This window comes from Ursus americanus, chromosome 21 (genome assembly GCF_024610735.1).
Source record: "Ursus americanus isolate L20-20 chromosome 21, mUrsAme1.1.p, whole genome shotgun sequence".
In the NCBI taxonomy this organism is placed as follows: Eukaryota; Metazoa; Chordata; class Mammalia; order Carnivora; family Ursidae; genus Ursus; species Ursus americanus.
This window is the reverse complement of record NC_142147.1, coordinates 22,561,069-22,576,160: the sequence shown is the minus strand read 5'-3', so window position 1 is coordinate 22,576,160 and position 15,092 is coordinate 22,561,069. Positions and strand designations below refer to the sequence as shown.

The 15,092-nt window shown below is 41.0% G+C and overlaps 1 protein-coding gene across 3 annotated transcripts in view; it reads right to left on the bottom strand.

Annotated features, from left to right (window-relative positions):
• CTCF (CCCTC-binding factor) overlaps window positions 1–15,092 on the bottom strand; it is a 47,153-nt gene that overhangs the window by 18,638 nt on the left and 13,423 nt on the right. For all 3 annotated transcript variants that reach the window (XM_045814858.2, XM_045814861.2, XM_045814860.2), the window contains 2 exons: window positions 1,753–2,542; window positions 1,218–1,388 (listed from right to left, as the gene is read on the bottom strand). In XM_045814858.2, the coding sequence (XP_045670814.1) occupies window positions 1,218–1,388; window positions 1,753–2,533 (952 nt within the window). In that variant the 5' untranslated portion in view covers window positions 2,534–2,542. The remainder of the gene's footprint in view (window positions 1–1,217; window positions 1,389–1,752; window positions 2,543–15,092) is intronic.

The following is a 15,092-nucleotide window of genomic DNA, read 5'->3' as shown; positions in this document are numbered from 1 at the left end:
TTCAAAGCTGACGACTAGACCATGACACACAGTGCCCACGTCGAGCACTCCCATTTTACGAAGTCCTATTATGTGGCCAAATGTTTTTATCTAGTCATATGCCCTTTCACAGTGTCTTCAAACTACCAAAGAAAATATATTATCAAGTGTCTTGAGTAGGAAGCAGTGAAATAATGAAAAGTGACCAGATCATATTAGCAAAGAATATATTAACGCACAACATATTGTCTACAGGCCCAACTCAACTTGGTCATGCTCAGCAGACTACCAGCACACCAAATCAAAAACAAGAGCCGCGTTAAGTGGAGAATCAGGATAGAGGAAACCTACTCTGCAAGAAGAACTGTGTGAGAGAAGTTTCTATTAGCACTAATAGCCAAGTGCCAATATTGAACGAGCAAAGAGCCCAGAAGAGAGCCTAAAGAGAGCTCCAGCGCAGTCCCTCTACTTCTGTGACTCCTGGGACCTAACCATAGCCAACATGACGCTAACATAGAATACTAAAGTGTGGGGACCCCTGGGTGGCTCAGTCAGTTAAGCATCTGCCTTCGGCTCAGGTCATGACCCCAGGGTGCTGGGATCAACCCCCATGTCAGGCTCCCTGCTCAATGGGGAGACTGCTTCTCCCTCTCCCTGCCTGCCACTTCCCCTGCTTGTGCGCTCTTTCTCTGTGTCAAACTAATAAATAAAATCTTAAAAAAAAAATTAAAGTATGCATGGAGCACAAATGAATAAGTGTCTGAACTGCTAGAATAATGCCTTAAATCTTCCATTCTGAGATTATGAATTACTTACTTTTGTTGAAGTGAACAACCAGAAACCATGGTTTTTTACAAAGGTAGAACTGCGCTGCTATTTCGAATGTTCATCCTTCTAGTGCCTGGCAATTGTTGCCCAGGAATTCTGGGGGTCATTTTTTGTCACTGATGTTAAAACCTTAGCATTGCAATGGTGATGTCCTTCAGGAAATACTACAGGTCAACTGCCATAGATAATCTTTTTCTGGATCACCATCCTTACACAGCTTGGATTATTTTCCACTAAATTTTCTTTACACTTGCCTATAAATTCAACTGCTTATAATAAATCAGGATTACAGCATAAGAAAGAACAAAAATCATTCTTCTTTAACTTCCCATCAGAATCACGTGCACAATACTTAAAACCCAAGTTTTAACCTTCGCTATGATGTAGCCCCCAACATTCATATCCAGCACCTGTGTGTGTGTTAAGGTGATTCCTCAGGAGGGTGACTGTTCTGAATGCCCTGCCACAGAGATGGCACTTGTGTGGTCTCTCATCAGTGTGACTTTTCATGTGACGATCCAAATTTGAACGCCGTGGACATGTGTAACTGCAAAGCTCACACTGGAATGTCTTCTTTACACCTATATGCAAAACAAAACACTTACTTCTTGCAAGGTTTCAAAATGTTAACTTTAATCCTAACGATAAATTTCTACAAATAAATTTCATTAGCCTTTTTAAACTAAACCCAATCTAAGTCCTATTAAATCGTCATTATTTCATGCCACTAACAGATTTACTTCTTTGTCTTCAGGACTTAAAAAATACTGAATTTGGAAAAACATTTAGACTGGCTAAAAAGACTGGTACCCAGCTCATGATCTTTAAAAAAAAAAAAAAAAAAAAAAAAAAAATCCATTTACTCTAAAATAATTTGCATACACCCTGTGTTATTTGCTTTATCCCAAAATGATTTTATGAGTATAATGAGTAAACTCATTTTACCTTTCTTTTTAATTTTTGTTGGTTTTGGAGGCTTCATGTTACCAACCACTTTCTCTGCATTAACCTCCGACAGCAGACCCTCCTGCTGCTCTTCCTCAAAATCGTAGACAGACACATCCACATCTTTGCCCTCCTCTGTGTAACGCAGTTTGCTCTTTTTGGTTTTCTTTGTTTTTTTGGCTGGCGGCTGATAATCTGGGTCTTTTTGCCAACTAGGATCTTCTTGAGGTGGAAGTTCCCCTTGCTCTAGCGTCTCCACCTCTCCATTGGCCCCCACTTTCACCACTTGAAACCCTTCAGGCAAAGGTAAGGTGTGACATATCATGGGTTCGCTTTCTGCAAGGCCCTCTTTAGACACTTCATTTTCATAAGCCCCCTGAAGTTCTTCTACTGAAGTGGTGGCAACAGGTACAGTCACGGGAACGGGTACTTGGACAAGCTGAAGCTCTCCTATGTTTATGGGTTGTTCCTCCATATTTACAACCTGCAAGGTTATGATCTGGGTATCGTCCACAGCAGCCTCTGTTTCTGGAGCGACTGTACCCTCCATTACTTCAGTCTTCATCTGAAGAAGGGTGGGATCCAGCTGTTCCATCATTACCATCTGTACACTGCTATTGACATCCTGGACCACCTCACCCCCATCAGTCTGGTTCTGGGGCAGGTGACAAGTATCCTCTTCCTGGCCCCCTTCCCGGCGTCTCTGGTAAGTCTTTCTTTCCTTTCCTTTAATGAAAGTTTCAGACTCTTCCACAATGGCTTCAACCGCCTCACCTTCCATTTCCCCTTCCTTTATTAAGGGAGAACACAGATTGTTATTCATTCATTCCTCAGGTTGTTATTTAAAATAAAGCTTGTCTAAATGAAAATACATACATTTTAAAACAAAATGACCCTTGAAAAATGAATTAGGAAATCAATGGTTGTTGATATTCAGAAACATATTATGTGCCTCCTGATGGAAGAACAAACTACCACCTATGAAGCAGTCTTGTTAAACGAAACAAAAAATCTGAAACTAATCAAGTCTCTAGACCAACCACCAATTAACAGGAAATTGGTGACAGAATGTTTCTTTTTTAAAGATTACTTATTTATTTGAGAGAGAGAGCACGCACGCGCACATGCTTACGAGCAGGAGAGAGGGGCAGAGGAAGAAGCAGACTCCTTGCTGAGCAAGGAGCCCAATAAGGGGCTTGATTCCAGGAACCCCAAGATCATGACTTGAACCAAAGTCAGACGCTTAAGCAACAGAGCCACCCAGATATCCTGGTGAGAAAGTATGTTAAATTACACTACCAGGATGAAATCAGTGTAATCCACAGTAAAGGAAACTCTGCAGGATTAACTACTCAGTTTCTTCTGCAAATAAATCACCAAGACAAAAAATGGGAAAGACAGAGGGAGAATGTACCTATCAATGGTTCTCAACCTGGGTGATTTTGCCTCCAGGGGGCATTTGGCAAGGCCTATGACATTTTTGGTTGTCACTACTGGGGTGGGTGTGCTACTATCATCTAGTACATGCAGGCCAAAGATGTCATTAAATATCCTGCTATGCACAGGTTCAGTCCGAAGTCATTGGTCTGAAAACGTCAATAGTGCTGAGGCTGAGAAACCCTGATAGACAAAGAGACGTAAGAAATAGAGTACTGGGGCACCTGGGTGGCTCAGTCAGTTGAGCTCTTGATTTCAGCTCAGGTCATGATCTCAAGAGTCCTGGGATCAAGCCGGGCATAGGGCTCTGCACTCAGTGGAAAGTCTGCTTAAGACTCTCTCTCCCTTTGCCCCTTCCCCTGCTCGCACACATGTGCACACGCTCTCTCAAGTAAGTAAGTAAGTAAGTAAGTAAGTAACTAACTAACTAACTAACTAACTAACTAAAGTTTTAAATACAGCTAGGGTGCCTGGATGGCTCAGTCGGTCCTGGGATCTAGTCCCGCATCAGTCTCCTTGCTCAGTGGGCAGTCCACTTCTCCCTTTCCCTCTGCCTGCTGCTCCCCCTGCTTGTGCTCTCTGTCAAATAAATAAATAATATCTTAAAAAAAAATAAGAAGAAATACAGCAATCAATCAGAACATATGGATCTTTTTGGATCCTGATTCAAACCAACAAATGATTAAAAAAAAATAGGACATGAGACAATTAGATTCAACTCTGGATTTTTTTCCCCCCAGTTCTGGATATTTGATGATATTAAAGAATTATGAACAAAACTAGTTTACATCCTTTACATTTCCTGTATCTATTAATAAAAACACTGGCAGAGGGCCTTGCTATTTTTAGCAAAATTCTACCTTAGAAAATTTCCTGTCACAGTATTTTCTCACCCTGTTTTTTTGGAGCCAGAATCAGACCTTGGATCCAGACTTCAAATGGTCCTGATTGTGGCTATCACACAACACTACCTCTTGTGTCATACCATCAACCTGACATTCATGTATCTCTCCTCTGTGAGACCATGACTTCCTTGAGGACAGGGACCATGTATAACAAGTCATTTTTGCTCCTCAGCACTACGCCCAGGTTGGTAGATACTCAACTGCTAACTGAACATATTTAAAAAACGGGGGAAAAAAATAAGCCAATTCATAGTGAGTACCAAAAGTACCCAAACACTTTTGTGTCACATTGTGAGTACCAAAAGTACCCAGACACCTAACAGTAAAATGGGTCTGAACAATCATCTAATTCACAAAATAATTTAACTTAAGTATATACAAGGTTACTTCAAAATTAAAGTGTTTTATATCTTGCTGTACTCTTACACAAATATTTTGCTACTTCTATTAGAGACACATTTCTCCAATTCTCTGCCTGGGCACCTTAACACTCTACCCATGCTGGCAGTCAGAACCACCTACAAGGCAGTACAAAGACTACAGAGGGATGGGTGAGGCCTTGTTCTGCATTCAAGGAGTTACTATCCATTTTATTTACTTATGTATTTTTAAAAGTTTATTTATTTAAGTAATCTCTATACCCAACGTGGGGCTCGAACTCACAACCCCAAGATCAAGAGTCACATGCTCTTCTGACTGAGCCAGTCAGGCACCCTAAGGATTTACTACCTAACTTGAAGGACAGAATAGGTACAATGGTTCAAGGTAAAAGTAGGTAGGTTTGGAGAACTCTACCATAACCAGTGTGAACTAGTCACACTGTAAATTCTCAACAGTCACATGTGGCTGGAGCTATGCTGGACAGCACTGCTTTATACCTTTGTTACTCAAAGCATGATCCAAGGACCAGCAGCAATGGCAAAACCATGGAACTTGTTAGAAGCACAGAACTTCAGGTTCTATTCTTTTTTCTTAAACAATTCTATTTTTTTAAAAAGTTTTTTGTTTATTTACGTAATCTCTACACCCAACATAGGGCTTGAACTCACAACCCTTAGATTAAGAGTCACACACTCTTCCAACTGAGCCAGCTAGGCACCCCTTCAGGCTCTCCTCTGGACCCACAGAATCAGAATTTGCATTTTAATAGATCTCCAAGTGGTTTCCTACACTAAGGTTTAAAGAAGTACTACTTTATACCATTACTCTTCAGAGATTTTTTTTTTAAAGATTTTATTTATTTATTTGACAGAGAGAGAGGCAGCGAGAGAGGGAACACAAGCAGGGGGAGTGGGAGAGGAAGAAGCAGGCCTCCCACTAAGCAGGGAGCCCGATGCGGGGGCTCAATCCCAGAACGCTGGGATCATGACCTGAGCCGGAGGCAGACGCTTAACAACTGAGTCTCCCAGGTGCCCCTCTTCACGGATTTTTTAAAAGAAAGTTTTCAGGCCAGGAAGGTCCCAAAATTAGTACCCCAATAAGGACGGGTAATTCCAAATGCTGGAGTTGGGAACAGGAAAAAAGCGCATATACCTTGGCCACATTCTGGGGAAAAATACCAAAGCAGAAAGAACAAAAAATTCATAAGCCACAAATGCTAATGCTGACCCTGCCAGAGAATCACTACATAGTCTCAGGCTATTTAGATATCCTCAATTGTAAAAGTGGTGGAGGAAAAACATGTAATCTCTGAGCTCTGTTCGGTTGTGAGGCATACAATTTGAAGAACACACAAAAAATCCATCTCCTCTCCGCCTTGAATTTGAGAACTTTTAAATATAAATAACTTGTAAATAACTTGCTTGTAAATAACCAAGTCTAACCTAAAAGAAATCACTAGAATTATAAGTCAGGTAGAAAAAGAAACGGCACAAGGAGTACAAATTGAAACCAATTGTGTTGCCAGGGAGCTGAGCTGACAGAGTATTCTCTCACTGTGAAAAAATACATGGCATAGGTTTCCTGAACATCAGCCTCTACTCAGGAACTTAAAGCAGCAGCTTCAGTTTTTACAGAGAAAAATCAGATACAAAGTAGCAAGGCACCAACTCTCCCATACACTGCTTAGAAAACTCAAAGCATCCCCTCAAGCAGAGGATCCCTTTACCTAACATCCTCCCTGAGAAAGGAGTCTCTCCTCTGAATCAATAACTAACCTAATAGGCTGGACCAGGTCTCTCTTGCCACCCCCTAAGGACTGTGCTCTGCTAGCTGTACCACCCCTTTAGCAGTTATGATCTGTTTCTTCTCTTCCTCTACAGACTCAGCTCTGCTTCCACTCAATTTCTCTCAGCCACACAACACACACAGAACACAAAGAGACTCTTAACTACAGGAAACAAGCTGAGGGTAGCTGGGGGGGGGGGGGTGTAACTGGGTGATGGGCACTGTGGAGGGTACTTGATGTAATTAATGAGCACTGGGTGTTATATGCAAGTGATGAATCGCTAAATTACCTCTGAAACTAACAATATACGTAATGTAAACTGAATTAAAAAAAAACAAACCCCACACTCCCCATGCCTCCCTCCAATGCTCTGCCTCTCTCCTTTGGTCAGCCATGCTTTCTATTTTTCAAACATTTTTGTGGACCAACGCTACTAAAAAGGGGTTTACACTTACTTTCAGAACACATTTTTTTTTTTCGATTATCAAAATATGTTAGTTATTTAGAGAAATCTAAAAAATGAAGCACATGAAATATTTTTTTAAAAAGTTATTCATGGGGTGCCTGGCTGGCTCAGTCAGTGGAGCATGGGACTCGTGATCTTGGGGCTGTGGGTTCAAACCCCATGTTGGGTGTAGAGATTATTTAAAAAATAAAATCTTTAAAAAAAATTATTCACAATTCCTATACCTAGAGATAATCACCTAGCCCTTTTGTTGTTTTTTCAGCATTTTTACCCTTATGGATACCTATTTTTATATAGATGAGATGACATCATACATTCAGTTTGCACATACTTGTATATGGCTTTGCTCGCCTATCTTCAGAACATATCCTTACTAAAAAGGATTCCACTCTCTCTTTAGCCTTCCGTGGTCCCCCCGCTTGGTCCACAAGTACCATGTACCAAGAGCCACAGCAGCTAACCCAAAGGCCTTCCCTCACCCTCAATCTCAGTTTCTCTGGCAGTAGACAGTATGAAACCTGTATTCCTCCTTCATTAGCCTCTTTTCTCCCTCTGTCTTTCCTGGGTCTCTTCCTTTGTCTCCAAACACATTAAGGCTCTGTTCTTTTCTCTGTAGCCACTCCATCTGCTAGCCACTCCATCAGCTGTCTCCACAAAGATCTTTCAAATCCACATCTGCAATTCCCTAGTTTCACTGTCTATAGATCATCTCTCCACGTGGATGTTTGGCTATCACCTTCAACTCAATGGCACTTGAGAAGTAATAAAGGAACCTGGACTGTAGTCCCTAATCCATCACTGACCAAAGGTGCTTAGAAAGCGGGTTAGTCCTCTGAAGAACAGATCCTTTCTGTATTCTCTGTCATCCTGGTGACAAAGTGAAGATTAGAAACATTTGTTTTAATTTTATTTTAAACTAATTTTGGGGGGCACCTGGGTGACTCGGTTAAGTGTCTGCCTTTGGCTCAGGTCATGATCTCATGGTCCTGGGATGGAACCCCAGCAAGGCTCCCTGCTCAGTGGGGAGTCTGCTTCTCCCTTTTCCTCTGCCCCTCCCTCACCCCTGCTCGTGCTCTTACTCTCTCTTAAATAAATAAAATCTTAAACAAACAAACAAAAAAAACCCAAACCCAGTAATTTTAGTATGTATGTATGTACGTATTTATTTAGTAAGCAAGCAAACAAGCGAGGTCTACCCCCAAAATGGGGCTTGATCATGACCCCAAGATCAAGAGTTGCATGCTTTAACAACTGAGCTAGCCAGGCGCCCCAAGAACATTTTTTTGAAAAACCATTCCATCAACTTCTAGGACAGGGCAAGAGAAGGTTCCCTCAAGACTGTGGCAGGGTGATCCTGGCACTTGCAAATGTTGGGGCTGGCAAAGAAGAGAACTAGCACCTGAGCACTTATCTGCCCTTGCTGACTACTGGTCGAGTGGGAGGATGCAAAAGCCTAACCTGTAACAGGGGCCCTTAAGGTCCGGCCATGTTCCTAGCCACCAACCTGGCCCGCATCCTTGGGAGCCTACTGGATCAGCCCTCTCCCTCTTGCCTCTCAGTCTCTTCTCTGCCAGCTCTATGTTGCTCAAATCTTTCACATCTTAAAACTTCCTTTAATCCACTCAACAATTTAGCATCTGCCATTTCTGTATTCTTTCCATAGTCAACCTCAGACTAGCTGTCTCCACTCCTTTTTTTCTCTTCCATGCCTTGGTTTACCAGTCTGGTTTCTGTTCCCCAAATTCTCTACTGAATCGCTCTAAGGTGTGCAATGGCCCTTAACTGGTAAATCCAAAGGAGACTTTTTCTGTCCTGATCTGACTTGACCTCTCTGTGGAATTCAGCATTCTATTCTAGGCTTTATCCCAGAATTATGCCAGACCATCAGAAAAAAAGGCTGGGTATATTTGTGTCACATGGTCTTATCCCCTACAGAACTGCTTTCACCAAGTTTTGTTTTGGCATTATGCCCTTGGCTTACACTAAAGGCTACGTGGGAGAAAATTTCGAGTTACATGCTTGAAAAAGCTTTTCTTCAACTAAGGAATTTTTTCTTTCATTGTTGAGATCTATGTAACAGGATCGTGAGTCACCATTTTTTTAGTTGGCCACACCTTGATCAGTTTTTTCCTCTCAAGCTATGTAATAATAGTTTTCTTTTTTCCCCCCCCAAAGATCCTATTTATTTATTTGACAGAGAGAGACAGCGAGAGAGGGAACAGAAGCAAGGGGAGTGTGAGAGAGAGAAGCAGGCTTCCCACCGAGCAGGGAGCCCGATGTAAGGCTCGATCCCAGGATCCTGGGATCATGACCTGAGCCGAAGGCAGACGCTCAATGGCTGAGCCACCCAGGCGCCCCTAATAATAGCTTTCTATTCTAATTTGTATTTTCTAGAGTTTTGACTTTGCATCTTTTTTTTTTTTTTTAAAGAGAGAGAAAGAGGGAGAGGGTGGGCAGAGAGAGACAGAATCCCAAGCAGGCTCCATGCCCAGCACAGAGCCTGATGCAGAGCTCGATCTCATGACCCTGAACCAAAATCAAGAACCAACTGAGCCATCCAGCTGTCCTATCATTTCTTATTTCTATTTTCTGTACATTTCTTCAAATTCTTTGTGGAGTAAGATGAGCTATAAACTTAAAACTGTATATACATAAATATTTAATACATACAAAATACAGAAATATAGAGAGTTATGCCATTCTTAAGAAACCTTTCAAAATAAAAATAACCTCAACTAAAAATCTGCAGACTTATTTGAAGATTACAAAACTCTCCCAAGAATCATGAAAGACCTCACTAAACAGGAACACTACTATCTATATCCATGATCAGAAAGGCCAAACATGGGGTGCCTGAGTGGCTTAGTTGGTTAGGCGTCTGCCTTCGGCTCAGGTTATCATCCCAGGACCCTGGGAGCCCCATGTCCGGCTCCCTGCTTATCAGGGAGTCTGCTGCTCCCCTGCTTGCACACGCTCTCGCTCTCAAATAAGTAAAATCTTAAAAAAAAAAAAAAAAAAAAAGAAGGCGGCGGCCAAACATCACAAAGCTCATTTTCTCTACTTTATATAAGGTAATTTTCAAAATGTCTGAAAAATAAACAAGACAATGAGGATAGCAATAAAATTCCGAAAAATGAAGGCAACCTTCTATTTCCAAATATTAACATATTATAAACAATAATTAATGTAGTGTAACTGTCACTATTGCAAACAGCCCCTTTCCCTTTCCTTTCCTGTCCAGATTTTATTTATTTATTTGACAGACAGAGAGAGAGCCAGTGAGACAGGGAACACAAGCAGGGGGAGTGGGAGAGGAAGAAGCAGGCTTCCCAGGAGAGCAGGGAGCCCAATGCGGGGCTCGATCCCAGGACTCTGGGATCACGCCCTGAGCCGAAGGCAGACGCTTAACGACTGAGCCACCCGGGCACCCCTGCAAACAGCCTATTTAAACAGAAGAGACAATTCAGAAACAACCCCCGGATTATAAAAAGCTGTCGTTTCAAAAATTAGTTGGGAGCAGAGGATTATTCCATAAAAGGTACCAAAAAGCTATTAAACTATTTGGAAAATAAAAGTGCGTGCGTGTGTGTGTATGTTATATTTTTAATCCATCTGGAATATATTCTCTTGTTGTAAGAGATAAGGAGACATTAAAAACAATACAACACAACAACAAAAAAACCCTACCTTGAAAAACGATATAGGTGAATAGCCTTCTGATCTTAGAATGAGGAAGGCTTTGTGCTAAGACACAGAAATAATAGAGAGAAACCAGAGTAAATAACTGAAATTTTGACCACCTTAAAAAAAAAATTCTTATGACAAAAACACTGAACAAAATTTAAAAAAACATGGTCAACAACAACAAAAAAGAACTCGTAGCATATGTGACAAAGGACTAACATCCTTATCATATGATTGTAAAATTTGTAAGAAAAAGATGAACACCAAAAGAAAAAGCTGGGCAAAGGACACAAATAAATGACTCAAAAAAAAGCAGATGAATGAAAAAAAAAGGAAGAAAGAAAAAAGGCAGATGAATTAAAAAAAAAGAAAAGAAAAAAGAACCTCTTTAACACTCAAACAAAAAACTGAACTAAAATAACATGACAGCATGTTATCTCTATTAAACTGCTATGGCTGTTTTAAAGGATAGTCCTTAATGTTGGTAATGGTGCCATGAAATCAGCAAGGTAACTGGTGATATGAATCAAGAATTTTTAAAATATTCAACTTGTGATCCAGTAACTCCACTTTACTTTATGGCCAGAAATAATCAGAAATGAACATCAAGATTATAAGGACATTATTTTAAGTTTATTTATTTAAGTAATCTCTACACCCAATGTGGGGCTCAAATTCATGACCCTGAGAGATCAAGAGTCGCATGCTCTTCTGACTGAGCCAGCCAGGAGCCTGATTGTAAGGATATTAATCAAAGTGACTAATTATAAACAATTTAGAAGTACGACCATAGGTGAATAGCTAAAACCTGGAAAATGATACATCCACAAAGTGGAATATGATGCAGACATTGAAAATCACATTTCGATATAATGCCTAATATGAGGAAAATACTCATTCCATATTAAAAAAAAGGAGGGAAGGGACTGGAGAAGCAGAATGGAATAGTCGTTAAAAGCTTAGGCCCCCCAGCCAGAAACCCGTACCCTGATTCTGGTTCCTCTACTTAACTAGTAGTGTGACATGGAGTGAAATATGCTACCATTCTGTGCTTCTGTTTCCTTTTGTACAAAACAGGGACAATAATGGCATCCACTTCGCAGACTGTCATGAAGATTCAATAGAACAATGCACACACAAAGCCTGGCTACTGTGCTCCTCTGGATCCTCCACCCCAGAGCGTAATGAATACATGTTAGCCGAACAAATATATAACCTTTCAGTTTCCTAGAATCTTCTTTTTCTTTTTTAAAAGATTTTATTTATGAGAGAGAGCGAGCACGCGCACATGCGCGTGTAAGTGGGGGAGGGGCAGAGGGACAGGGAGCAGCAGGCTCCCCAAGGAGCAGGGAGCCCAATGAGGGGCTTGATCCTGGGACCATGACCCGAGCTGAAGGCAGAACTTAACTGGCTGAGCCACCCAGGCTGAGCCCCAGTTTCCTGGAATTCTAATCACGAATCTTAAATAAATGTTCCCCACTAAAATGTCTTCTCTGATAAACTACTGAATTTCTGTAGGCTGAAGGTAGCAACCATTGGACAGAACCCGGTGACTAAGCAATTCTAGGAAAGAAAGAAAGAAGAGCCAAAAAAAAAAAACAACAGCATCCCAGGCTATTCTCTCTTTACTAGTCTGTCCAGCATACTGCTGCCTGATGAAACTTTCTTTCTGAAATAAAGTGCAAAAACTCATAGTGGTTGAGGCTCACTCAATCAATTCCAAACTCTTTCTTTTTTTCTAAAGCAATCTCCATACCCAGTGTGGGGCTCAAACTCATGACCCTGCATGCTCTACTGACTGAGCCAGCCAGACACCCATCAACTCCGAACTCTTTAGCTTCGCTCTCAGAACTCTGTACAGTTTGTTCCCATCCTTTCCACCCACCCAACCTCACCTTCTGGGCATCTTCTAAACAACTGCCTGTTGTCTTGTCCCCTCCCAGCTCAAGTGATCCGCTAATCACATTTTCCCCCCAATGTTTTTTAAAAATTTATTTGTCAGAGAGAGAAAGAGCACAAGCAGGGGGAGTGGCAGGCAGAGGGAGAAGCAGGCTTCCCGCTGAGCAAGGAGCCCGATGCCAATGTCGGACTTGACCCTAGGACCCTGGGATCATGACCTTAGCAGAAGGCAGACGGGCTTAACCAACTGAGCCACTCAGGCATCCCTAAATCACATCTTCTCAAGTGCAAACTGACTTCATGTTTGTCTGATTTTCACTGTAGTATACTGTTCTGTCTTTTCCTCAAATAGTCTATTAGCCTGTTGAGGGGAGGAACTATGCCTTTTACTTCTGTATCCTCTATAGCAATAAACACAGAACAGTGTTATGTAAACAGCAGACACTCAATATTGATTTTACTGTCACATGAAACACATATAGATGTTTCCAGTCTATGACAAGAGCAGGAAGGGAATATGAAAAAACAAAATATTGTATGCTAAGTGGAAGTTTAACTATATGAATTTATTTCCTTTACTGTTATTTGTGTCATTTCTTTTGTGTGTGTGTGTGTGTGTGTGTTTCATTTCTTAAATAAAGAAAAATAAAAAGTCCTAACAACACAATTATAGGTTAGATTAAAAAAATTCTGGCACATAAAAATAAAGGCTAAGGGTACCTGGCTAGCTCAGTCAGTAGAGCATGCGACTCTTGATCTCAGGGTCATGAGTTCAAGCCCCACAATGCGCGCAGAGCTTAGTTAAAATAAAATTTTAAAAACTAATAATAAAATGCACTTGTATCATGCACTGTAGGTGCTCAATATATTCTGTATGAAAAAATTTTTTAAAAAATAAAGGCTAATTGTGACTACGCTAAGGTTGACAGTAAGATTTAGTAATTTATCACCTAAATTATGGCTGTACAGTCACCATGTCAGATATTTCCCAAAGGAAATCAACCAAAATAATCTATAACCTTTTACACTCACCAATACAGAGTTTAATCCTTTGGGGAGATCGGTTATCATAAAATGCACATGTACTAAGAATAACAGATGGATATAGAGAATAAGACAGTAGAAAAGGATGATTTCTAATAGTCTACAAATTAAACTACCACAAGTTTTTAATATACTACTGTCCTTTACAAGGGACCAGTGACTGCTGAAAACCCCCAACTTATTTCCTGGAGCACATTAGAAGACTATAAACTCTTCGCAAGAAACAGTAATACCAAGTTCCCATGATTGCCAAGAACATAGTATATAATATACGTAACATATAAAATGCGTTAATCAACTGTTTAGATCATTAGTGAGGCTTTTGGACAACAGTAGGCTGTTAGTAGCTATGTTTTTTGGGAGTTAAAAGTAATACCCAGATTTTCAAGTTGGAGGTTGGGGGGGTGGGGGGCATTGGCGTCCCTAACCCCACATTGTTTAAGGGCCCACTGTAGTGTGATGAGTGCTGTAACAGGGATTAACATACTTCCCAACACCCTGGCACAAAGGATGGCTTAAGTAGATAAAAAAGGGCTTCAAGGAGAGGAACTGCTAAAGCTGGATCTTAAACGATGAGATGGACCTTGACAGGCAAACTACAGTAGAGAGGAACATGCTAAAAGAGGAAACTGTAGGTGGGAAAAAAGAAACTTAAATATGTATGGAATTAGACAAATTCTGTGCAAAAAAAATTCAACATAACTGAGTGGAACTGTACTGTATCATCTCAGGTTTATTAGTGTCACCTGGCTTCAGAGGCCATGTTCTGATTCCTCAGTAAGGGTAGCCTGTTTATTTCACTTATTGAACGTTTACACATGAAACAGAAGACAAAGTTTATCTGACAGACAACATACTAGTGCCACAGTACCACGTCAAAGCTGCTTCCCGAGCACAGGATGCCCCTCTCTGCTTTTCTATAGTCTGAATGACACTTTTGCTAGCATACAGCAACTTAATGCCTCATTTCTTGTGCTCCCAAGGGTGACGATATCAGCAACTACCACATCTCTCTTTGCTTTGCTCCAAACTCACATCCCTGAAAGCAGCTCAGAGTTACACTGTCTTTGGAGCAGTCCTACAGTCTTTCACTGCTGCGAATACAAGAAAGGCTGGGGATCTATAGCAAGTCTATCAACTTGAATAAGTAAGTAGGTCATAAAAAGGAACAGATTACACACACACACACAATACAGAATTTATTGAACATGCAATGGGCGTATCTATGGATTTGGGAGCAGATTCTACCCAAGCAGTGGTTCCCAAACCTGGATGGTATCGGAATCACCTGGTGAGCTTTAAAATACATGGATCCCAGAGATTCTGATTCAGTAGATCTAAGGTAGAAGAGACTTTATTTTTAAAGGTCCCCAACTGGGGCGCCTGGGTGGCTCAGTCGTTGGGCGTCTGCCTTTGGCTCAGGGCGTGATCCCAGCATTCTGGGATCGAGCCCCACATCAGGCTTCTCCGCTAGGAGCCTGCTTCTTCCTCTCCCACTCCCCCTGCTTGTGTTCCCTCTCTTGCTGGCTGTCTCTCTGTCAAATAAGTAAATAAAAATCTTTAAAAAATAAAAAAATAAAGGTCCCCAACTGACTGATATAGAACCTCTGCTGGCCATGGCTTAGAAGTGACTGACCTAGAATACAATACTTATCCACCCTAAATACAGGTCTACATAAATCCAAGCTACTCAAATACCCATGGTTTTCTTTCTTTCTTTTTTTTTTTAAAGATTTTA